The following is a 24485-nucleotide window of genomic DNA, read 5'->3' as shown; positions in this document are numbered from 1 at the left end:
TAGACGTACCCCTCCTCCAGGAAGCCTGCTCACACTGCCTGGTCAGATCTGGCCCCTCCTTTGAGCTCCCACTGGCCCCTGGGCATCCCCCATGGCAGCTACTCTTCACCCCGCCCGCGGTCATGGCCTGGTTCCTCTTTTGTCAGCTCCACCGTGCGCTCCTCTGGGACAGGGACTGTGGGCTTGTTCTCCACTGAATCCCAGAGCCTGGCAGAGTGCCTGGCACATAGTGGGTGTTCAGTACATATATGACCCAGTCAGTGCGTGCTTACCCATTCCACGGATGGTGGGCCTGAGGCCTAACCCCAGTTGGGAAAGCTGAGTGGCTCAACTCCTGGTGTCATCCATTCTACTCGTTTGTTGATACATGCATTCCTATACTATTTATAAAGCGCCATCTAAGTGTCAGGCACTGTTCTAAGTGCTGGGAGTACAACCTAGAGCAGGGCAGACAAAATCCTCACCCTCGTGGATTTTGCATCTAATTGAGGCACAGGAAAAGAAGCCAGCAGAGGAAATAGATGCGTGGTCCTATCAGAGAGTAAATGCTGTGAAGGAAACAGGGCAGGGTAAAGCCAATGGAGACAGATGGAGCAGGACATGCGGTCTGGTACGGGGTGGTCAGGGAGGGCCTTTCTGAAGAGCCCACACTTGGGCGGAGACATGTAGGAGGTGAGGGAGTGGGTTATACAAATATACAGGGAACAGCCTTCCAGGTTGGAGGAACAGCAAGTGCAAAGGCCCTGAGGTGGGAGCCTATATGGTGAACCTGAGGAACAGTGAGGCCAGTGTGTGGCCCAGAGAGAGTAAGTTAGCAGGGGCCATGGTAAGAGCTTAGATTTTATTCTACAAAAGCTAGGAAGCCATTGGAGGGCCCAAGCCGTTAGCCTGAGGTGTGGGCGGGCAAGCGTGTACCTGTCATTTCCCACAGCCATTTTAAGAGACCTCACAAGTGACTCTTTTTCTGTTAACTGGCAAGGTCTCTGTAAGAAGTTACTGGATTAGCACAGCAGTGAATATGGCAGCATAGGGCTCAAGGCTCAAGAGAGAAACTCGTTTCTTAAAGGTTTGCTTTGGTGTTCTCCCATCTCCTGGCATGCCTTCTCTTCAGACCCACGAGAGTCCCATGTCCTCATGGGACTTTCCTTGATGGGAAACCAGGGACCACATTCCTACTAGTTGTCCTGCTAGTTCACACCCACAGGTGGAGAATTTTAGCCAACTGTAAAGAAGAAAGGAGCTAGCAAACCAGTTCTCACTAAAGTGTGATTGACTAGCAACAGGCAGTTCCAGTGGTAGAATCCCAGGCATCTGGAAAGAGCAGAGGAAAAGGCCTTTTATGAGCGCCAGGGCTATGGTGATGAAGTGACGGCTGGGAGCCTGCAAGATGTGAGATGGCTCGGTGAAGGACTTAGAACGCTTTCAAAGAGCCTTCCCGCCCAGGCTTCAGGACGCTGGGGCCCTGGGGGGGTGGTGGATGAGCCCCTGACCTCTGGCCCTTGCTTTCTCAGGCTCCCATGCACGATCGTTCTGCAACAAGACCTCAGATACCGTGTGTGCCCGCTGTGAGAACAGCACATACACCCAGCTCTGGAACTGGGTTCCCGAGTGCTTGAGCTGTGGCTCCCGTTGCAGCCCTGGTGAGTGGGCTCAGAGAGCGGCCTGGGCCCTGGAATCTTCCCCTGGCCGCCATGCAGCCCAGCCCCTCGGGCTGAGCGCCAGCTGGGATCACCCCAGGCCTGTTGTCTTCATGCCCCAGAGCATGGGGTTGTACGGGTCAGCCCTTCCCTGTTTACCAGTGCCATTTTCTTTCCTTTTTTTTTTTTTTTTTTAAGATTTAATATATTTGTTTGAGAGAGAGAGAGAGAGACTGCGAGCAGCGGGGGAGGGCCAGGGAGAGGGAGAAGCAGGCTCCCCACTGAGCAGGGAGCCCGATGCGGGGCTCGATCCCGGGACCCTGGGACCATGACCTGGGTGGAAGGCAGGTGCTTCACCGACTAGGCGCCCTGCCAATGGCATTTTCATCCTCTGTCTCACCAAATCCTCTCCAACAGCCCCATGGGGCAGGTGGGCCAAGGGCTGCAGGGGGTCTCACCGGCACACTGTTTGTGCCCATTTTCGAGCTGAGGAGGCCGTGCCTCGGAGAGCAGGTGTGCGTGCTCGCGCCATCATGGAGAGGGAGCCAGACCGCAGGCCTTGGGACCGTGCGGCCGGTGTCCTTTCTGCCCCCAGCTGCGGGGGCTGCGCCAGCCTGTCGAGAGCAGAGCTAGCTGGGGGGGGGGGGGGGGGGGGGGTGCGGGGTGGAGTGGGCATGGGGTAGGCGGGGCCGGCGGAGGCGGGGATGACCCTGGGCTACCCTCTGGCTCTTGTAGACCAAGTGGAGGCTCAAGCCTGCACTCGGGAGCAGAACCGGATCTGCACCTGCAAGCCGGGCTGGTACTGCACGCTGAGGAGGCAGGAGGGCTGCCGGCTGTGCGCGCCGCTGCGCAAGTGTCGCCCGGGCTTCGGCGTGGCCAAACCAGGTATGGGGCCAGGGCCAGCGGCCCTCGGGGACCCCCGTGGGCCGGGCCTTCATGGGTGTCAAGCCGTCAGCCCCAGCTGGGAACGTGGGCAGTGGCGGCCAGGTGCTGGCCACCCCGGCCCCTTCCGTTCTCTCCTCCAGCACGCCAGATTAGGCGCCTACTGTGTGCTAGGCCTCGAGGGGTCCAGAGAGGGATCAGATTAAGCCCGAAGTTCCTGGAAAATCAGGTGGTGCCCCCAGAAGATGAACCCACGTGATCCCGGAGCCCAGGACGTCACTAGAATTGGTTCAGGATCAGGGTGCCCAGCTGTGCATGTGCACGCGTGCGTGCACGAGCGTGCGTCGTGTGCATGTGTGCATGCTCACGAGTGTGTTTTAAGGGGCAGAGGTGCAGACAGAGGTCCGTAGGCCCCTCAGACGTCTCCTAGGGCTCCCGTGCCAAGGCCCGCTTGTTCTACTGAGAGTTTGAGCTGGTGACGAGTTCCGATTTTTCCCTGAAGGAACTGCAACGTCAGATGTGGTATGCGCTCCCTGTGCCCCAGGGACGTTCTCCAGCACAACGTCATCCACAGACACTTGCAGGCCCCACCGGATGTGAGTGGCTGAGTCGTTGGGTTCCGGAGGAGCAGGGAGGGCAGGGCGGTCCCCGGGGACTGTGGTCTAGCGCACAGGGCGGCCATGCCATGGGACCTGAAATCCACCCCCTTCACTGCCTTGGGTTGAGGCACTGGGGAGCCTTACTCGCTGCCGGGATGGCTCTGTCCCATGGTGGGCGGGTCCCAGCACAGCCAGCAGGCGTATGGTAGCCTGGCCTCGGAAGTCAGCACTGGGTTGGGGGCATGGGGACTGGGGGGGGGGGGGGGTGGATGGGGACAGAAAGGGGCCGTTCTGAGGGGGGATGTGGCACAAATTCTCTCTCCTGCATCCTGGCTGCTGGGACTCCTTGCCCGCCCTCCTGGCTCCCCATGAGCGAGCCCAGCCACGCCAAGCCCTTCTGGCCTCTGTTGTCCCCTGACCAAACCTCCTCCCCCCCCAGCTGTAGCTCTGTGGCCACCCCTGGCAATGCCAGCATGGATGCAGTCTGCACTTCCGTGCCCCCCACCCTGGGAACGGCCCCACGCCCGGCCTCCACGTCCCAGCCGGGGCCCACGCAGTCCCAGCGTGGGGAGCCAACTCCAGGGCCCAGCACGGCTCCTAGCACCTCCGTTCTGTTCCCGATGGTTCCAAGCCCCCCCACTGAAGGGCTCAGCACAGGTGACATCTCTCTTCCCATTGGTAAGTCCCAGGGGGGCTCGTTCAGCATCTCTACTCTCTCAGAGTCTTACTGAGCGCCTGCTGCGGGCTGGACCCTGTCCTCTGTCCTGGGAGGCGGGTGCTGATGAGACCTGTCTTCTGCCAAGACGTGGTGCTGTCACTAAGAACCGCTGGGTGAGAGAGGTGGGGTCAGCGTTTTATCTGCAAGGGGAGATGGTCTCCTGGTTGCCATTTCTGATGAACTCATTAGCTGGTGAGCTGGGCCAGGTCACCTCATGGGTTTCCCTTCTGGGGTTAGGACTCCACCAGACCACAGATCTCAAAGTGGTGACCTGGGGGCTGAATGTGGCTGATGGACATGTTCTGTCTGGTATGTAGTTTTTAGCTTGTTGGTCTTGCAATTGAATTTGAGAGCCTCTGGACTGGGCTTGCCCCTCCCGTGGCAACCCAGACATCTTTGGTCACGGACTTGGCTGCCTGGCCCCTGGTACGTTTGGGTTTGCTTTCTGCAGTTGCTTTGAGCTTCTCTTTTTCCTTCCAGGACTGATTGTAGGTGTGACAGCCTTGGGTCTGCTGATAATAGGGCTGGTGAACTGTGTCATCATGACCCAGAAAAAGGGTAAGTTTTCATTCCTTCCTCTTTCATGCATTCATCCATTTGCTCTGGAAGCTTTTCTGGGGCTCTTCCCGTGAGTCCAGCACCAGGCACAGCCTTGTGGGTCAGACGGAGCTGGATACTGGCAGCCCCTGTTCCGTGGGAGCTCAGAGCCAGGGGCAGAAGGCATGGCCACTAACTTACCTTGGTAAGTTAGTCACATCAGAGCAGGTGTGACCTGAGGAAGCCACTCTCCCTGACTTGTCTGTCCCCTCTCTCTTCTTTGCAGAGAGGTTGAGCATAGAGCCCAGTGGTGTGCTGGTAACTGGCTCTCTGGGCAGCTAAAAAAAACCCAAAAACCAAAAATGCAGACTCTGATTTGTGGTGTTTGCTCACACCATCGTACACATTCCCACCATGGCTGGTTCCGAGCCCCTGAGAGCTCACTCGCCGCTTAGCCGGGCGCTCACTCACTGTACTCACTGCTTAAGAGGCAAGATGCCATCAGAGCAATCCAAGGGGGTGGCAGTCTGGGATTCTTGTCTGGAAATCCTGAAGCAGGTGGTTTCGGAGCTGAGTCAGATTTCCGTGGGTAGACATGTGCAGGACAGAGAAGGCAAGCTAAGGAGAGGCCATGGCATGAGCAAAGAGGGGGACGCTGGAGAACAGTTGGGCATGGTGGAGGGGAATGGGACGGGGTTGGGTCAGCTGGGGAGCTGGGAACGGGGGCTTCTGTGTACCTCGTCTGGTGGGTGATTGCTGCCGCCTAGGGCTGGGCCTACTCTGAACGGTTCTGCTTGGGCCCCATGCTGCCCTCCACGTTCGAGCAGGTGTGACCTGAGGAAGCCACTCTCCCTGACTTGTCTGTCCCCTCTCTCTTCTTTGCAGGGAAGCCCTTCTGCCTACACGGAGAAGCCAAAGTGGTAAGTGTCCCTCTGCCTCCCCCCTCCTCCCCTGCTCTCCTTCCTGCTGGGCCGTGTTATTCCCATGGGAAGCCGTGAATGCTGAGGGTTGGTCTGTCCAGTGTGAGGCGGTGTGCAGCCCTGGGGGGCTGAGGGAAGGCCAGCCAGTCTGTCCTTGGGGGTTAGGCAGCCCTCCCTGGGCTAAACGAGAGGGCGAGTGTGAAGTGCCCCATCAGAGAGCAGGGGGTCAGTGGTGTTGGTGCCAAGCACCCGCTCATGGACCCCTGTTGTGACGTTGGCCAGACGTGAAATTACTCACGACGCTTGTCTCCTCACCGTTAGAAGGGGACAGTGTCTGCTTAGCCCCACGTGAGGGCTGTGCTGTTCACTCGGTGGCGGCAGTTCTCAGCGTCTCCCGGAGGCCTCACAGAGCTCTTCCTCATGGAGCCGTGCGAGGGGTACCCTGGTGTTCCAAAGAGGACCTGGGAGGGGGTCGTCTCTGGGGTTGAGAGGGAGGCTGGGGGTTGGGGCCCTGCGTCCTGCCCTCCGCTTCGACCAAAGCAGCTCGCCTTTGGTCTTTTTTTTTAATAAAGTGGGGTCTGTGAGGGACTTTTGTTAGAACACTGGTGTGGTAGCTCCTCAGTTTCTCCTCAGGAAGGCATTTACTTGGTTGCAAGTGACTTGAAACAAAGGGGCTTTAGTTTTCTCACGTCCCAGAGAGTCCAGGGGTCGTCAGCTGCTGGAACCGCTCAGTTGCATCCTTCTGTGAGGCCAGCAGGACCCCAGGCTCTGCCCCCTTCCACGTGTCGGCCTCTGTTCTCTTGCTTGCGGCCTTACCTCGTGAGATCGTGGGCCCCGCTCTGTATGTGATCTCCAGGTTTGAGGCAGAAAGAAGAGGGGAATGTGGCCAGGCCGGTGATGGTGCCTTTTATCAGGAAGTCAGACACTGTCCCCGAAGCCCTGGGTGGGCTTCTCTTGTCTCACTGGCCAGAGCCGAGGCATGGGACCACCCCTGGCTACTTTCCCAGCCTCTGAGGTGGAGGAGGGGAGGGACAGGGCTTGGGAGTGGGTGCCGGATGGACCAGTATACCATGTCTGCTGTAACCTCTACCTGGTTGGCAGGGCAGAATTTTTGCCCACTTTACAGATGAGGAAACAGTATGAGGAACTCCCTCCATGTCCCCAGTCCCGCTTGGGCAAGGTTTCTCAACTTCAGTAGTTTTGATATCTGGGGCCAGATAATTCTTTGTCATGGGGGCGGGGGGACTGTCCTGTGTACTGGGGGTTTTCAGCAATATCACTAGCCCCACCCCACGAGATGCCCGTAGCATCGGTTCTCAGGAGTGACAACCAAAAATGTCTCTAGGTATTGCTGTGTGTCCCCTGGAGACCAGAATCCCCCTGATCGAGAACCACCCTGCTGGGGAAAAGCTCAGCCCTTGGTGGCCCAGTGCCCAAGGTTTACACAGGGAGTCGGACTGGGTAGGGACTGGAGACTGATCTCAGCTCCTGATGTTGCTGGCAGGAAAAGAGGTGCAGAGAGGGAACGTGACTTGTCCAAGGTCACACAGCAACATGTCTCTGGACTCCTGGCCCGCCTGTCCTGCGTTGTCGCAGACAAACACACTGGCCTGGAAGTGCAGACTGTTTCTCCCCTCCCCCCCGGGGTCCAAACGCCACACCTTCCTTTCTTCTGGCTTCAGTTCAGGGCTGCTGACGGCGGCTGCCTGGTGGGGCTCCACCCAGCCTCCCCGCTGCCGCAGTGTCTGTCCCAACCAAGTGTTTCCCAACACTCGATGCAGCAAAGGTGTCTCAGGCATGGCCAGTGGCCTCCACTTCCCCTTTGCGTCCACTGAGTTTCTTGTTCACCGAGTGTAACTCGATTATTTGTTGAGTGAGGTTGAGCATAGAGCCCAGTGGTGTGCTGGTAACTGGCTCTCTGGGCAGCTAAAAAAAACCCCAAAACCAAAAATGCGGACTCTGATTTGTGGTGTTTGCTCACACCATTGTACACATTCCCACCATGGCTGGTTCCGAGCCCCTGAGAGCTCACTCGCCGCTTAGCCGGGCACTCACTCACTGCACTCACCGCTTAGCCGGGAGCTCACTCACCACTAAGCCGGGGGCTCACTCACTGCACTCACTGCTTAGCCGGGAGCTCACTCACTGCACTCACTGCTTAGCCGGGAACTCACTCACTGCACTCACTGCTTAGCCGGGAGCTCACTCACCACTAAGCCGGGAGCTCACTCACTGCACTCACTGCTTAGCCAGGAGCTCACTCACTGCACTCACTGCTTAGCCGGGAACTCACTCACTGCACTCACTGCTTAGCCGGGAGCTCACTCACCACTAAGCCGGGAGCTCACTCACTGCACTCACTGCTTAGCCGGGAGCTCACTCACTGTACTCACTGCTTAGCCGGGAGCTCACTCACTGCACTCACTGCTTAGCCAGGAGCTCACTCACTGCACTCACTGCTTAGCCGGGAACTCACTCACTGCACTCACCGCTAAGCCGGGAGCTCACTCACTGCACTCACTGCTTAGCCGGGAGCTCACTCACTGCACTCACTGCTTAGCCAGGAGCTCACTCACCACTAAGCCGGGAGCTCACTCACTGCACTCACTGCTTAGCCGGGAGCTCACTCACTGCACTCACTGCTTAGCCAGGAGCTCACTCACCACTAAGCCGGGAGCTCACTCACTGCACTCACTGCTTAGCCGGGAACTCACTCACTGCACTCACTGCTTAGCCGGGAGCTCACTCACCACTAAGCCGGGAGCTCACTCACTGCACTCACTGCTTAGCCAGGAGCTCACTCACTGCACTCACTGCTTAGCCGGGAACTCACTCACTGCACTCACTGCTTAGCCGGGAGCTCACTCACCACTAAGCCGGGAGCTCACTCACTGCACTCACTGCTTAGCCGGGAGCTCACTCACCGCTAAGCCGGGAGCTCACTCACTGTACTCACTGCTTAGCCGGGAGCTCACTCACTGCACTCACTGCTTAGCCAGGAGCTCACTCACTGCACTCACTGCTTAGCCGGGAACTCACTCACTGCACTCACTGCTTAGCCGGGAGCTCACTCACCACTAAGCCGGGAGCTCACTCACTGCACTCACTGCTTAGCCGGGAGCTCACTCACCGCTAAGCTGGGAGCTCACTCACTGCACTCACTGCTTAGCCGGGAGCTCACTCACTGCACTCACTGCTTAGCCGGGAACTCACTCACTGCACTCACTGCTTAGCCGGGAGCTCACTCACCACTAAGCCGGGAGCTCACTCACTGCACTCACTGCTTAGCCGGGAGCTCACTCACCGCTAAGCCGGGAGCTCACTCACTGCACTCACTGCTTAGCCGGGAGCTCACTCACCGCTAAGCCGGGAGCTCACTCACTGCACTCACTGCTTAGCCGGGAGCTCACTCACTGCACTCACTGCTTAGCCGGGAGCTCACTCACTGCACTCACTGCTTAGCCGGGAACTCACTCACTGCACTCACTGCTTAGCCAGGAGCTCACTCACTGCACTCACCGCTTAGCCGGGAGCTCCCTCACTGCTAAGCCGGGAGCTCACTCACTGCACTCACTGCTTAGCCAGGAACTCACTGCACTCACTGCTTAGCCGGGAACTCACTCACTGCACTCTCTGCTTAGCCAGGAGCTCACTCACTGCACTCACCGCTTAGCCGGGAGCTCACTCACTGCACTCACTGCTTAGCCGGGAGCTCACTCACCACTAAGCCGGGAGCTCACTCACTGCACTCACTGCTTAGCCGGGAGCTCACTCACCGCTAAGCTGGGAGCTCACTCACTGCACTCACTGCTTAGCCGGGAGCTCACTCACTGCACTCACTGCTTAGCCGGGAGCTCACTCACCGCTAAGCTGGGAGCTCACTCACTGCACTCACTGCTTAGCCGGGAGCTCACTCACTGCACTCACTGCTTAGCCGGGAGCTCACTCACCACTAAGCCGGGAGCTCACTCACTGCACTCACTGCTTAGCCGGGAGCTCACTCACTGCACTCACTGCTTAGCCGGGAGCTCACTCTGCTAAGCCGGGAGCCAGCACAGGAGCCACGCCAGGCCTTTCGGCTGCGCCCAGCCGCTGAGTGCTCACGCAGCCCTGTGAGGGAAGTGCTACCACCGATTCCGCGTTACTGGTGAGGAGACAGACTCGGGGCAGTTCAGGGACCCGTGTAAGGTTAGACACCTGGGTGAGTGGCCGAGCCTGGGTTGGGAGCTCAGTGGGAATCTGCAGGCTCTGCCCACTTCCCGCCATGCCGTTCGGCCAAGGCCAAGGCCGACTTTCAGCCCCCAGCAGGGCCTGCCCCCCACAGCCGGGGCCTCCTCCCCGGGGCTGGAGCCTGACCCGGCAGCCCCCACGCGTAGCCCCGTTCTTCCTCGGCTGTCCCTGCGAGGAGGCTGCCTGGTCAGGCTCTAGCCCCGGGGCTGCTGGGGTGGAGAGAGTGGAGACCCAGCGCCTCCTGCCCCCTCGTGCTGTAGAGGTAAACCCCAAGGCATGGCGGGACAGTGACTTCCCTTCGTCTGGAAGAGGCCAGCATACCCACACGTGTGAGCTTGCCCGCAGTCACTCCACGGATGCACTGCTGCGTGGGCTCACGTTTGTGAGGCGCTGAGCGTGTGCCAGGCACAGTTCTGAGCATTGCTTAGTCTCACAACCAGACTACGACCCAGGCAGTAGGATTATTGCCCCAGTTGTCTTGCCGAGGATATTTGGGCTCAGAGGAGTTAAGTAACTTTCCCAAGGTCACACAGCTAATGCGAGTGGCCTGAGACACCAGCCTAGGAGGGCCTCTCTTCACCAGCCCCAGCACGCACAGTAACTGCACCACTCACAGATGTGCACCCCCCTGCAGACAGGTGCGTGGGCACACTTCACACCCCCGCCCCCACCCCGTACGTACAGATGTGTGGGCGTCATGAGCACACATGCACACAGACAGACATGGAAGCTGTGGGAATCTGGAGGACCCAGCTGGTGGCTCTGCCAGGGTCTTAGCTTCTGCCCATGGTGGGGCTGGGCTGTGATGGGGGCTGGCTGGCTGGAATCCTGGTTTTTTTGAGTGAGCCTCCTCAGTACTCCCCTCCCAGCCCAAGCAACAGAACTCAGGATGCATCTTCTCCACTCAGAGCCTACTTGAACTTTGCAACTTGTGGCTTTGGAGGAAGGAGGCGGACTGTGACCTTTGGGGGTTTCTGTTCTGTCCAGCCCTAGCCACGAGCAGAGGAGCAGGATGCTGGCCCCAAAAGCCCCTTCTTTGGGGGTGGTGAGAAATGACATTTGGATGCTCCTCCTGTCCCACCTTCTCCTGCCTGTCCAAGCTTAGAGCAGGGGTAGGAGTGCCATCCAAGGGCCAAAGGTTCAGCCTGAACTTGAAATGCCCTCCATCTCTCCAAAGCTGGGGACCATAACCCAGGGAGGCAGGACGCCGAGGGAAGGCAGCATCTCTCTGCTACTTCTGGGCTTTATTGTGCCTCTGCCACAGACCAGACCAGCCGTGTGACAGGGAGCTGGGAACTCACCCTCCCTGGGACTGGGTGACCTCAAGGGACAGCTTGTAAAATAGATCCTTCAGTCCTGATGACAGTGGGCCGGCCTCAGGGAATTGAGGGCTGGGGCAGGCTCATCTGTGGGAGAAGCCGTCGTAGGTGGGGCTCAGGCCTGGGGGGCTGCGGTGATTGGCCAGAGCACACTTGAAATTGTTGCTCCCTGGGGAGCAGGAGTGAGGCCAAGGGGCCAAAGCCTTCCCTGGGGAGGGGGGCCGACATGCCCCCATCCCTATTGCAAAGGCCTGCCGCCTTGACCCTCACCTCGGCTGTCCTAGGCTGCATCCCCCCAGCCCTTCATTTGCCTTGGTTCCCATCCCAGCCGGGACCCTCGCGTCCTGCGCAGGGCAGCAAATGAGAACGTGGGCCCTTCTGTCTCCTTTTTCATGTAACAAACCCACCGGTGTGTGGTGCTTACTCTGGAACAGGCATTGTTCTGAGCACTTGACAAATATTCAGCCATTTAATCTTACAACAACCCTAGGAGGTCGGTTTTTAATGCTCCCCTGATAGAGGAAAGAAAGGAGGCACAGAAAGGTTAGGTAACTTGTCCAAGGTCACACAGCTAAGTAAGCGATGGAGTCATGATTTGTACCCACATGGTCTTGTAGGTCCAGAGCCCATGCTGTCGGCTGCTAGGCTGGGCCACATCACCCTGTGCTGATGAAGTGGCCTTAGGAAAGCTCCTCGCCTTCTCTGGGCCTCTGTTTCCTGATGCAAAATGAGGATGAAAGGCCTGCCCCCCCACCCGGGACTATTTGGTGAACAGGGCCACACGGCCCCCACCCTCTCAGGGCTCACACTCGGGTAGACCAGCCAGAGGCTAATCACAGAAACCATGCAGAATCTCACTGGCCTGAAAGCCCCGAGTGTGGGGAGAACGTGCCGTGTGGGCAGGAGCGCGGCGTAAACCGCAGCGCTGATGTAACGGGGTGCGCCTGGTGTGGGAAGGAAGGAAGAGGAAACAGGCCGACCGGCTGACCGCTCTCCATCCTCTCCTGCCCCTCCAGCCTCACGGGCCTGCTGATAAGGCCCGAGGCACCCCGGGCCCCGAGCAACAGCACCTGCTGACCACCGCCCCCAGCTCCAGCAGCAGCTCCCTGGAGAGCTCAGCCAGCACTGCAGATGGGAGGGCGCCTGCCAGGACCCAGCCGCCGGCAGCAGGTGCGGAGAAGGCCAGTGGGCCCGGGGAGGCCCACGCCAGCTCCAGCAGCTCAGGTGAGAGGCGGGAGCCCACCTGGCTTCCTTCCCCCTGCTTTCTGTTTCTTCCTGGTTTCTGTCTTGGCTGGCTCCTCCCGGGTCTCCCCTACAGGGCCAGGCCTGAGCTCCCAGCAGGGCATCGGAACAGCTCGTGACTACCCAGCCGCGTCTCCCTACCCCCCCTTGGGTGCAACACGGAGCCACAAACCTCTTTCATTTCTCTGAACCCACCAAATCCTGCCCACCTTTGCCCATGAGGGTTCTTTCCCCAGGAACACCTTTCCTTCTAGGCAATCCCAGCTTGTCCTTTGAGTCCCCGATATCCAGGAAGGGAGTTTTCCTGTATGTTATAATATGTAAATATATAATAATATATTATCACACAGTGATATATAATGTTATATGTTATATAATATATAACATATATTATGTATTATATATTATATATGTTATATATAACACATACATATATACAATATGTATATTTTGTGTATATATGTTATATAAATTATTACATAATATTAAATATTATAACATTCTTATATTAAAACCTATTATATTTTACAGATGAGGACACTGAGGCCCAGAGAGGTTGAAGAGTTTGTTCAAGGGCACATAGCTAGTAAACAGAAGAGCCAGGAATACCCCCTGGGCTCTCAGGCTCCAGAGCCCTGGGTAGAAAGCTGGATGAATAAATGGGTGTCTTCAGGGCTCCACTCACTGTGGCCCGTTGCCCAGTCCCTTTGGGCCTGAGGCATCAGGATTGTGGGGACCTCGTGGGTTCTGGAGAAGCCGAGACCCCATTTACACAGAATGCATTTTGCCCTGGGCCTGGTCTGTGATGGGGTCACCCGTGGTGAGAAGCTTCAGTGCCCACATTGGAGGGAGGCCCTGCCGGGGTCCGCCCAGAAAGCCTGAGGCTCCCTTGGGTATATCTTGTAGTGACAGGCTCCTTAACTCAGCCTCAGTTTCCTCGTCTGGAGATGAGCATGGCCTCTCCTTGGCAGGGCTACAACATCTTTTCCTACCTGTCACCTGCTTCTAGGACTGCCCCCTCCCTGACTGCCACCTGCACTGAGGTGCCCCACCTCTGTGTCCCCCGCTGTAGCCTGCCCTCATCATTCTGATGTCTTGTCGGTGTCCCCACCCCAGCCTGAGAGCTCCCCAGGAAGGGACGTAGCCTGTGGTCCTAAACCTTTGTTGAATGAGTGCACGGAACTCCAAATATAAACTTTTGGTCTTTGTCCATCTCTGGGATTCATCTTTCTGCTTTCGTAGCCACATCTCTTCCATGGTCATCCTGGTGCGCCTTCCTCCTTGGCCCAGACGTGGACCCTTGACCATGGCTGCCCACCCCTTCTGCCCTCCGCCCCCTGCTCTCTGTCCCACCCGACTCTCTGGTGTCACCTCTGCTCTCCCCCTCTCTCCTCCCATCCCAACTCCTCTCTCTACTGTGGGAACACATGGCTGTGCCCCCTCGTGCTCCCCCATCCGTGGTCCCCCATCCGCCCCCGCAGTGTCTCATTCACCATGTGCAAAGGCCACGGTGACTGAGTGACATTTAGGTGCCGTGGGGGTTCAGGGTGGAAATTTCCTTCTGGCCCCATGAGTTCAGCCCTCCCTCCCTCGGCCTCTTTGGGGCTGTTCTGAGCAGAGCAGCTCGCTGGCTCCATCCTGCTTTCAGGCTTCCCTGGAGTTGGAAACAAACGTCCAGCCCTCCCCATGCACCCCAGACGCCACGCATGTTTGGGTACCGGGCAAGTCCCCCAGTGACAGCAGGAGCAGCTCTCCCTCTTAGAGGGGCTAGCGTGCATCCAGCCCCTTACACTTAGCTCCTCGGCTCATCCAGCATTCAGTCCCTCACCAACTAGTTAGGAAACGCAGGTGCCCACTGGACCGGGCGTGAAGGTGGGCATGAACCCGCCCCAGGCATCCTGGCCTCAGTGATGAGGCCAATCCATCACCCACCCCATTCTGGAATCCCAGATTTATGAAATCACAGAGGCAGCCCTGCGCGGAGGAAACAGAGTTGTTGCGAAGGAAGACAATGTCACGGTCAATGTTTCATCTCCATAAGGGAGCAATTTCCAAACCCTTTGATGTTGACTTGGTGGCCAGCAGATAAGGGGCCGCTGACGGAGGAGTCCAGCCTTTTCCTGGTTAGTCCGGCCAGGGCTGCCAAGGCTTCCTGCAGCTACGGGAAGGGAACTCCTCCTGGTTGCTTGACCAGTGTTCTGTAACATATACTTCCTGTCTCTGTTCACTTCTCTGATTCTTTGCGGGGAGTGTGTTTGGTCCTCCGAGAACCTTCACCTGCTTTATGTAACTGGCTCCTCCCATCTATGGGGTGAGTTGAGCGAGAAATTATTTGACAGATGAGGAAACGGACATGTGAAGGTTAGGTGACTTGCCCGAGGTTACATAACAGAGCTGGGCTAGAACCATGGCCTCCATCTAGGCTCTTGGCCGGGCGCTCCTCTTGACCCTTTTGTCTTAATGTGTCTCGGGCAGCAGACAGACCAGGAAGACCTCCTCCACTCCAGGACCCCCCACCCCCACTCCCCACTGACCGCCCTCCCCCATCTTCTGTTCAGCAGAGCCTTCCTCTGGTGGCCACGGGACCCAGGTCAACGTCACCTGCATCGTGAATCTGTGCAGTGGTTCCGACCACGGTGCCCAGTGTGCCTCGCGGGCCAGCTACACGACGGGGGACGTGGACGCCAGCCCCTCCGGCTCCCCAGATGACGAGCAGGTCCCCTTCTCCAAGGAAGAATGCCCCTTTCAGTCCCAGCCAGGGGCTCCAGAGACTCTGCTGGAGACCTCAGAGGACAAGCCCCTGCCCCTTGGTGTGCCTGACGCTGGGATGAAGTCCAGTTAGCCAGACTGGCATGAGTCGGGTCTCAGCCGAGGTGGGCTGTTCCTTGGTCCTTCTAGGCCCCCCACCCTGCAGGACTCTGGCTCTTTCTGAGCCACATTCCTTTCGTGGCCCCCACAGCCTCAGCCTTTCTTGTCTGCTGGCAGAAGGGCGAGGCGGGGAGAATGGTGGAAAACTGCTCTTGTCACGGTGTGCGTCCTTCTCAGAAGGCTAGCTGGACCCGGCAGTGCTGGCTGGCCTGGAGCCAGCCCCTGCCGCTCTGAGAGCCGCGCCCCAGCTGGCCCTGTGAGCCCTTATTTTGTTTCTGATCGCTGGGCTCTACCCAGCTCAGGCTTCCTGGGAGGCCCCAGCATCCTGCCTTCCAGTGGGGCCTGCTGGGGAGGAGGGACGCTGCGTGAGTCATCCACGGAGAAGGGGCAGTGGAGAAAGGGGCAGTGCTTGAGCCTGAATGCCGAGACTACAGGATGGTCCCAGCGGGGGCCGGGCTGGGGTGGGGGGTGTCATTGATCAGATGGTTCTGGGCAGGGAGGGGGCTGCGATGGCAGCAGGGGTCCCCCCGCCCCCCGTTAGCTGGTACCACCTCCAGATCCATTCCTACCAGCTTCACCTCTTGCACAATGGTGGGAAAACCAGCGGGCCCAGCCAGCAACCTGCGTGAGTCCTGCAGTCCGGGCAAGACGGCAAACCTCTAGCCGAAAATCTGCCAACTTTAACGTGGGGCAATTAAAAAACAAACGAAACAAAAAAAACACCACGCAGGCAAACAAGCCAACGAAAGGACAAAGCCAAACTCAGAGTGCGCTGTTCTCTGCTTTTGACCTTCACTTCAATTTACCTACAGCTCGGGCCCCTCCTCCCTCCCTCTGGGTTTGGTTGCGAGGCCACACCTCCTGTCAGGGAATTTCATGAATTGGGGATGACTGAGGCCCTCAGCCATCTCCTCCTACCTCAGCCTGGACCTTCCTCTGCCTCCCGAGGAGGTGCTCCTCTGCCCCTCAACCCCCACCCCCCGCCTGGAGTCCCAGGCCCCAGGGAAACCACGGGGCCACTTGGGTATTGTGCCTGCCGCGATCTCAAGCGGACGTGGGCTGCTGAGAGCCAGTCTCATGTCCGTGTGTTTGTCGTGTGCTGCCCGTCTGGGTAGCCATGTTGCTGGGTTGAATGGCCTGCCCGAGGCAGCTGGAATCAGCAGTTTTGTCAAGGATTCTTTTCCATTAAAGAGTCATTCCGCTTCCCCCAAACGCATGCCCGAGTCCTGCGGACCATGGACGAGTGCAGCCTGGACCGGCTTCTGGAAGGAAGAGGGGACTCCTGGAGAAGCCAGTTGGGTCCCAGGTACTTGGATCCCTTGTTGAAAAAGTCCACTGGACTTGGACCTTGGCAGCTGAACTTTCGGAGGGTAGGAGAGTCCAGCCTTTACCATGAAGAGAAAGTAAAAGCTTCCCTGAAATCAGGATTCCCTTGGAGTCAGGATGTCCCACGGCCTGGCCTGGCGGGGGTCTCCGCCTGCGGGCTCTGCCCGCACTGGACGCCGTGTGGCGATGGAGCGTGTCTGCCCCCTGGTGGACCGCCCTGGGAGGACCTCAGCCTCACTGCTCTTTCCCAGGGCTGCTCTGAATTGGAAGGAGGCCCTTTCTGGATGTGGCCTCAGTTCCCAGGCTTGTGTTGATCCCAAGACAGAGTTTGTACTGTATATACTGGACAGCATTCCTGCTTCTAAATAAACCTTTCGTTTGTTTTACACATTGACTCCTGGCTCTGGCTTTGGGTCTGAGCTGGGGTTTGTCCGTGGTCCCACTTGCCGGCCACCAATGTGTAGGGGGAGATGGAGTCTTGGCCACTGGACTGGCTGGCCAGTGCTGTCCCTGGACTCCAGAAGCTCCCCAGAAGTACAGCTGCACTTGCTGAGAGCCTGGCCACTCCCGCAGGCCCGGAATCACCCTCATCACAGGCCCTGTCACTCAGTGTCATCGGCTCCTGGGGTGAACTGGGGTCTCTGCAGATCTGCTTGTTCACATGCAGCCCCCCTCCTCACTTAGGGGAATGAGACTCTGGCCTCCAGGAGCCTCCAGTCTGGTGACACCTGCGAGGCCCATCACAGCGTGCTCAGAGGAGCGTGGGGGTGGGGGGCAGCTCCGGGAGTACGGAGGAGGGCGCCGCGGGCACAGCCAGGGGATGGTTCCGGATGTGAGGGGCAGTTTTGCAGAACGACTGCAGGCAAAGGGAGTTCCTGTAAAGGCCAGGAGGGGAGAGAGGCCCCGGCCCTTGAATTCACTAAGCCAGCCCCTGGGTCGGTCACCCCTTTTCCTGGGTCACAGTCACTCCGCAGCACTACCCTCTTCATTCTTGGTGGTCTCCTGGACCCCCTCTCCTCCCATAGCCCTGCCCTCTACCCTACCCATTCCCTAGAGCAGGCTCGGCCACGTACAGAGCCACGTAGTACGTGTTTTAGACTTGGGCGCTCTGGCGGTCTCTATGACATCTACCCGACCCTGCTGCTGAGGCAGGACACAGACACAGACAACCATCAAGGAATGAGGGTCTGGAGTGTTTTCCACACCACCCGGCAATTCCCCAGTTCTCCGTAGACACCACCGAGACGCCCTGCAAAATGCACTCCATTCTGATGCTCTCTACCTGGTGGGAGCACCGGACCCCACAGGTGAGGGGCTCAGTCCCACAAATCCCGCCCCCCACTTTAGACGCCAGTCACCAGTCCAAGTGGTCACCTGTGCTTCGGACGATAGGCTGTAAATCAGAGGTTCCCATGACCCCCCTCCTTGGGTTCAGTTAATTTGCTAGAGCAGCCCACAGAACTCAGGAGACCAGTTTACTCACTAGATTACCGGTTTCTTTTTTTTTTTTTTAAAGATTTTATTTATTTATTTGACAGAGAGATAGAGAGCACAAGTAGGCAAAGAAGCAGGCAGATGGAGAGGGAGAAGCAGGCTCCCCGCAGAGCAGGGAGCCCGATGCGGGACTCGATCCCAGGACGCTGGGATCATGACCTGAGCCGAAGGCAGATGCTTAACTGACTGAGCCACCCAGGCGCCCTAGATTACCGGTTTCTTACAAAGGCTGTAACTCGGACTCAGGAACGGCCAACTGGAAGAGATGCATAAGGCAAGGTTTCTGTGGGAATGGGCTGGAGCTTCCATGGCCCCCTGCGTCTGCCACCCTCCCAGCTCCTTCACGTGGCCACCAACGCAGAAGCCTGCCTGAATCCTGTCCTTTTGGGTCTTTAGGGAGGCTTCATTACACGGGCAAGGTTGATGAAATCATTGGCCACTGGTGATTGATTCAATCTCTAGCCCCTCTCCCCAGCCCAGAGGTAGAGGTGAGGGGTTCCTGCCTTCTGATCCCATGGTTGGTTTCCCTGGCAACCAGCCCCCATGCTCAGCGGCTTTCCTCCAGTCACCTTAGTAACATATACTCAGCTGTGGTTGAAAGGCGCTTGTCGTGAATAGCAAGACACTCCTTTGACCTTTATGGCTCAAGCTGTTTCCAGAACTGAGGACACAAGGCCAAATACTGGAACAAAAGATGCTCCCATTGCTCTGATCACTTAGGAAATTTGAGGCATTTTAGGGGCTGTGAGTCAGAAACCTGACGAAGACCAAATACGTATCATAAACCACAATATCAGGAACGCCTAGGTGACTTAGATGGTTAGGTGTCTGCCTTCGGCTCGGGTTGTGATCCGGGGGTCCTGGGATCGAGCCCCGTGGTGGGCTTCCTGCTCAGGGGGGAGTCTACTTCTCCCTCTCCCTCTGCCTCTCCCCCAGCTTGTGCTCTCTCTCAAATGAATAAATTAAAAAAAAAAATTTTTTTTTAAAGATTTTATTTATTTATTTGACAGAGAGAGACAGAGAAAGAGGGAACACAAGCAGGGGGAGTGGGAGAGGGAGAAGCAGGCTTCTGGCAGAGCGGGGAGCCCGATGTGGGGCTCGATCCCAGGACCCTGGGATCATGACCTGAGCCGAAGGCAGATGCTTAACCGACTGAGCCACCCAGGTGCCCCAATAAAAAAAAAAAAAAATCTTAAAACAAAAAAGAATTAAACCACAATATCAGAGGGGGTAAATTTGGAGCAACTGAGGGCAGCCACCTGCCTGATGGGGTAACCAGTCAAAATGGGCCACATGCAGCCCGTCCCGCCTCTTTCTTTTTTAACCACGATGGAGCAAGTGGTTTGTCTGAAGCAGGGCCAGGGTGGGGTGAAGGGTGGGGGGGGCATGATGACTGTGATCCTTTTCTGTCCAATCTTCATGCCGTCATCATTGCTATGGGGTCCTCTGATGCACTAGCCCAGAAGTCAAGACTTGCGGGCCCCCCAAAACCCACGTGTCCAGGTGTGACCACTTCCTGGGTGACTTGGGTGGGGGGGGTAATTAACTTCTCTGTGCCTCAGCCTCCTGATCTGTTAAAATAGGATTAAAATCGTACTTCCCTCAGAGCGAGGGGTAACTTGAGTTACTGCCTGTAAAATGTTGAGAATGATGCCTGGCATGCAGTAAGTGCTCAGTAAACGTTAGTTGCTATTTTGTGTGTAGGTAGGTGCTGGGGATGCAAGAGGCCGGGATAGCTAAGGTCCTTGTCCAGAGCTGACACGCGGGGACGGACTGTGTAAAGGAATGGATACAGGCCATGCTGGGTGACGGGAAGTGCTAAGAAAAAGAAAGCAGCAGCAGGGACAGAGGGGTGGGGGTGCTGCTGGCTTGCGGGGTGGGCTGAGGAAAGCTGCTTTGAGGAGCCCAGGCCTTGGTGAAGGGAGGGCAGTACAGCCCTGGGACTCGGGTTGGGGCAGGACGTGAGGTTGTGAGGACGGCTTCAGAAGCCACTGGAAAGGATGTTGGGTTTTATGTTCTAGTGCATAGGAGGGGTCCAGGGAGTGTGAGAAGTTCCTTAAGTTGCCTGGTCTAAGAGTTGGGAAACCGAGCTTTGATTTTTTTTTTTAAGATTTTATTTATTTTTAAAATTTTTATTCTTTTTAGATTTTATTTATTTATTTGAGAGAGAGAGAGTGAGAGAGAGCCTGAACAGGGTGAAGGGCAGAGGGAGAAGCAGACTCCCTGCCGAGCAGGGAGCCTGATGTGGGGCTCGATCCCAGGACCCTGGGATCATGACGTGAGCCGAAGGCAGACGCTTAACCGACTGAACCACCCAGGCGCCCCAAGATTTTATTTATTTTATTTGAGAGAGAGAGAGAGAGAGCACAAGCAGGGAGAGTGGCAGGCAGAGGGAGAGGGACAAGCCGACTTGCCACTGAATGCAGAGCCCAACACGGGGCTCGATCCCAGGACCCTGAGATCATGACCTGAGCTGAAACCAAGAGTCAGATGCTGTAACTGACTGTGTCACCCAGGCGCCCGATGAGCTTCAATTATTTTATCTCCATTATTGCCTTAGGAGATAGGCCAAGTACCCATTATCCCTGCTCTGCAGAGGAGGACACCTTGGCGCAGGGCCAGAGGTTTGATACTTACCTAGAGTCAAGTCGGGAGGACGGCCTGTTCCCTGTGGGAGGCTCTTGATAACCACCTCCTTAGAATTCCACAAGAAAGTCAACAAAGCCTGGGTTTAAAGGGCAAGGACTCTCTCTTTATCCTGGGACAAAAGCCAGCAAGCAGGGCAGATCCAGGAAGCCAGGAGGTTGAGCTGAGAGGCTGCTTGGGGCAAAGCTAACAGTGAGGAGTCCCGGGATCGTGTCCTAGCTTCCCGAGGTGCCTGCAGTGTGAACCTAAGTCAGCCGCTGTCCCTGCCGGGAGCTCAGAACCTCCATCGGTAAGATGAGGGGGCTGGCCCTGAGCTGTGGTCCGTCCTTGTCCTTCTTCCCCCAGGGCTGTCTGCATTTTCTTCTTCTTCTTTTTTTTTAATGATTTTATTTATTCATTTGAGAGTGCAAGAAAGAGAGAGCATGAGTGGGGTGAGGGGCAGAGGGAGAAGCAGACTCTCCACGGAGCAGGGACCCTGACGTGGGGCTCCATCCCGGGACCCCAGGAACATGACCTGAGCCAAAGGCAGATGCTTAACCGACTGAGTCACCCAGGCGCCCCAGTCTGTCTGCATTTCACAAGAGACTCTGGACCCGGGCTGTCAAATATAGTAGCCACTAGGCATGTGTGGCTATTGAGACCTGAGTGTAGCTAGTCCAAACTGAGATGTGTGAACTACATCTCAATGCAGAATACCGAATTTTGAAGACTTAGTACAAAACATATATATATATATATATATATAAAATATCTCATTAGTAATTTTTATATTGATTGTGTATTGACATAATATTTTGGAGATGTTGCTAAATAAATTATTAACATTCATTTTACCTATTTCTTTTCACTCTAATGTGGATACTAGAACATTTGGAATTATGGATGTGAAATGCTTTGTTGTTCTATCAGATGGTTAAATGCCTTCAAGGTTTGATGAAATTAGTTTCTAATTAAAATTGCACACACACCCCCCAGGGGTGCCTGGGTGGTTCAGTGGGTTGAGCGTCTGACTCTGGATTTTGGCTCAAGTTGTGATCTTGGAATCGTGAGATTGAGCCCCAAGCCGGGCTCTGTGCTGGGCATGGAGCCTGCTTAGGATTCTCTCTCTACCTCTCCCTCTGTCCTTCCCCCCGCCTCCTTATGCGCTCTCTCTCTCAAAAAAAATTGCAACTCCCCCGACCTCTGAGATCCCTACCTCCCCTATGGGACTCTTACAGTCCTTATCACCTGCTCCAATATTGTATAATTTATGTCTCTGTTAATTTATTGCTTACAATCTGCTCCTCTTGCGAGAGCATGAGCTCCAGTAAGGCAGAGTTTTGCTATTTTGCTCAGTGATGTAGCCCCAAGTGCATGGAATAGTGCCAGGCACATAGTAGGTGCTCAATAAATGGTGAACGAATGGATGAATGTAGGCATAGGAAATATGGGGGTTCCACTGTCACCAAATCTTCTAATTTTTCTAGAAAAGCTCCAAATACAGATTTTCATGTATAATCTCCAGCTTTTTAAAAGATTTTATTTATTTATTTTGGAGAGAGTGCAAGCAAGGGAGAGAGGCAGAGGGAAAGGGAGAGAGAGAGAATCTCTCAAGAAGACTCCCTGTTGACATGGAGCCTGATGTGGGGCTCGATCTTACAACTCCTAGATCATGACCTGAGCCGAAATCAAGAGTCAGACTCCCAACTGACTGAGCCACCCAGGCGCCTTAATCTCCAGCTTTTTAAATGTTGTAATTCTAATTCTTTTAAAGCATTGTGCGGGCCAAAAGAAACATTTCTGTAACATCCAGCCCTCTCTGGTCTAGAGGATTCTGGAGGCTGATACACACTAGGCCACGTGAGGAACGGTCTATTGGAGGGAGTGCCAAGCAGGCCCCTCAAATCTGGCCTGTCCCAGAAAACTTGCCCCTTGTGGGCCAACGTGGATCTAAGGGTCTCTCGTGGGTGGTGATTAAGGACATCCCCAATCTCATGCAGCCCCTCACCTGTGGTGTGTCTGTAGCCTGTCGCTTCAGCCGTCGTAGCATGGGTGGGGACCAACAGAGGACTTTCCCTGTGGCCAACATAACCCTTCCTCTTTTTTTTTTTTTTTTAAAGATTTTATTTATTTATTTGACAGAGACAGAGACAGCGAGAGCAGGAACACAAGCAGGGGGAGTGGGAGAGGGAGAAGCAGGCTTCCCCACTGAGCAGGGAGCCCGATGCGGGGCTCGATCCCAGGACCCTGGGATCATGACCTGAGCCGAAGGCAGACGCTTAACGACTGAGCCACCCAGGCGCCCCAATAACTCTTCCTCTTGGCCAGGCCAACATTTGACCTCTCTGTCCCCTAGGTCCCCCATAACAGCAATAAATTTTGCTCTAATGGTTGAAGACAGATAGCTCAGGGCAGTGGGCTGGTGCAGGAAGGGCTGGGGGCTGTATTGGAGGGGGCTGCAGGCTTGCAGCAGAGTCCGGACTCTCCTACGGTCTCTCTGCATGATCTTAAGTAAGCCCCTTCCCTTTTCTTGTCCTCAGTTTTCCCTTCTGTACAGTGAGGGCTTGGAACCAGCTCTGCATCTCCAAACCCATCACCTGGGTGGCTGGGTCCCCCTGCAGACTCACTGAATTAGAATTCGGGAGGGGGGCGGGCCTTCTTATTGAGACCTCTCCTGGCCACCAATCTAAAACGGTACCCTCCTCCTTCCTACCTTGTTCCCCTGTGTTATCTTCCTCTTCGGTGCCTATAACCATCTGGTTCACTCTATATTTCATGCTGATTTTGCTTTTTGCCACCCTCTCCTTCCCTGCTGGTATGTAAGTCCCATGAAGGCAGGGATTTTTTTTTTTTTCTCAGTACCAAATTTTTTTTTATTAACATAATGTATTATTTGTTTCAGGGGTACAGGTCTGTGACTCATCAGTCTTAGACAATTCACAGTGCTCACCATAGCACGTACCCTCCCCAGTGTCCATCACCCAGCCACCCCATCCTTCCCACCCCGCAAGGCATGGATTTTTTTTAAATATCACCTGTATTGAGGAATAATTGACAGAAAACACAATTTAGCAATTTTAAGTGCACACTTCAATGAATTGTGACAACTGTATACAGCCTTGTGACCACCACAACAATCAGGATATAGAAGTGACATCACCCCCAAAAGTTCCCTTATGCCCCTTTTATTTTAAAATTTTTTTCTTAAGTAATCTTTTTTTTTTTTAAGATTTTTTATTTATTCATTTGAGACACAGAGATACAGAGAGAGCATGACCAGGGGGAGAGGCAAAGGGAGAGAAAGAAGCAGACTCCCCGCTGAGCCAAGAACCCGATGTGGGGCTCAATCCCAGGACCCCAGGATCATGACCTGAGCCGAAGGCAGATGCTTAACCATCGGAGCCACCCAGGCGCCCTCTTAAGGAATCTTCAAGGGGGGCTTGAACTCACAACCCTGAGATCAGGAGTCACCTGCTCTAACACTGAGCCAGCCCGGTGCCCCCCTTGTGCCTCTCCTTAGGCAGTCTCCTCCCTCCAGACCTGGTCCCTAGCAACCCTGATCTGCTTGTGCTGTTCTAGGTTGGTCTTTTCTGGAACATCATAGAAATGGAATCACTGCAGTGTGTGGTCTTTTGTGGTCTGGCTTTTTACACAAAGCTAATACTTTCGAGGTTCCTCCAAGACGCTGCCTGTACTAACAGTTTGTTCCTTTTTACTGCTGAGTAGTATTCTATCGTATGGGTACATGACAGTCTGTTTATCCATTCTACTGATGGGCATTTTGATTATTTCACTAACAGTCAAAATAGTTTTTGACTGCTATGAATAAAGCTGCTGTGAACATTCCTGTATGTCTTTGCATGCACCTGTGATTTCATTTCTCTTGGGTAAATATGTAGTAGGAGGATTGCTGTCTGGTAAATGTACCTTCACAGATTCCAAAGCGAGGAACCAAAGACTTCCAGTAATACTAGTCGAATGAATGGTGTCCTTGCATTTGCATTTTTAATAAACTCCCCAGGTATAGCCTGGTGTTTCTGTGCTAGAAGATCTGGACTCTGAGATCCTTTGGCTCTAACGGGCTCCTT

General features: G+C 55.6%; 1 protein-coding gene across 2 annotated transcripts in view; it reads left to right on the top strand.

Moving 5' to 3' along the window:
- Positions 1–16664, top strand: part of TNFRSF1B (TNF receptor superfamily member 1B) — a 35768-nt gene extending 19104 nt beyond the window's left edge. Inside the window, exons 3-10 of one of the 2 annotated variants that reach the window (XM_045898678.3) lie at positions 1512–1640; positions 2373–2522; positions 3022–3115; positions 3558–3796; positions 4317–4394; positions 5259–5293; positions 11859–12066; positions 14646–16664. In XM_045898678.3, coding sequence (XP_045754634.1) covers positions 1512–1640; positions 2373–2522; positions 3022–3115; positions 3558–3796; positions 4317–4394; positions 5259–5293; positions 11859–12066; positions 14646–14926 — 1214 coding nt within the window. In that variant the 3' untranslated portion in view covers positions 14927–16664. Of the gene's footprint in view, positions 1–1511; positions 1641–2372; positions 2523–3021; positions 3116–3557; positions 3797–4316; positions 4395–5258; positions 5294–11858; positions 12067–14642 lie in introns of both variants that reach the window. The other variant, XM_045898677.3, reaches the window with a different exon arrangement.
- The last annotated feature ends 7821 nt before the right edge of the window (positions 16665–24485 follow it).

This window comes from Mirounga angustirostris, unplaced genomic scaffold, assembly GCF_029215605.1.
Source record: "Mirounga angustirostris isolate CCGP_5_RB_7025 unplaced genomic scaffold, mMirAng1.0.hap1 SCAF_4, whole genome shotgun sequence".
Lineage (NCBI taxonomy): Eukaryota > Metazoa > Chordata > Mammalia > Carnivora > Phocidae > Mirounga > Mirounga angustirostris.
This window is presented reverse-complemented; position numbering and strand designations above follow the sequence as displayed.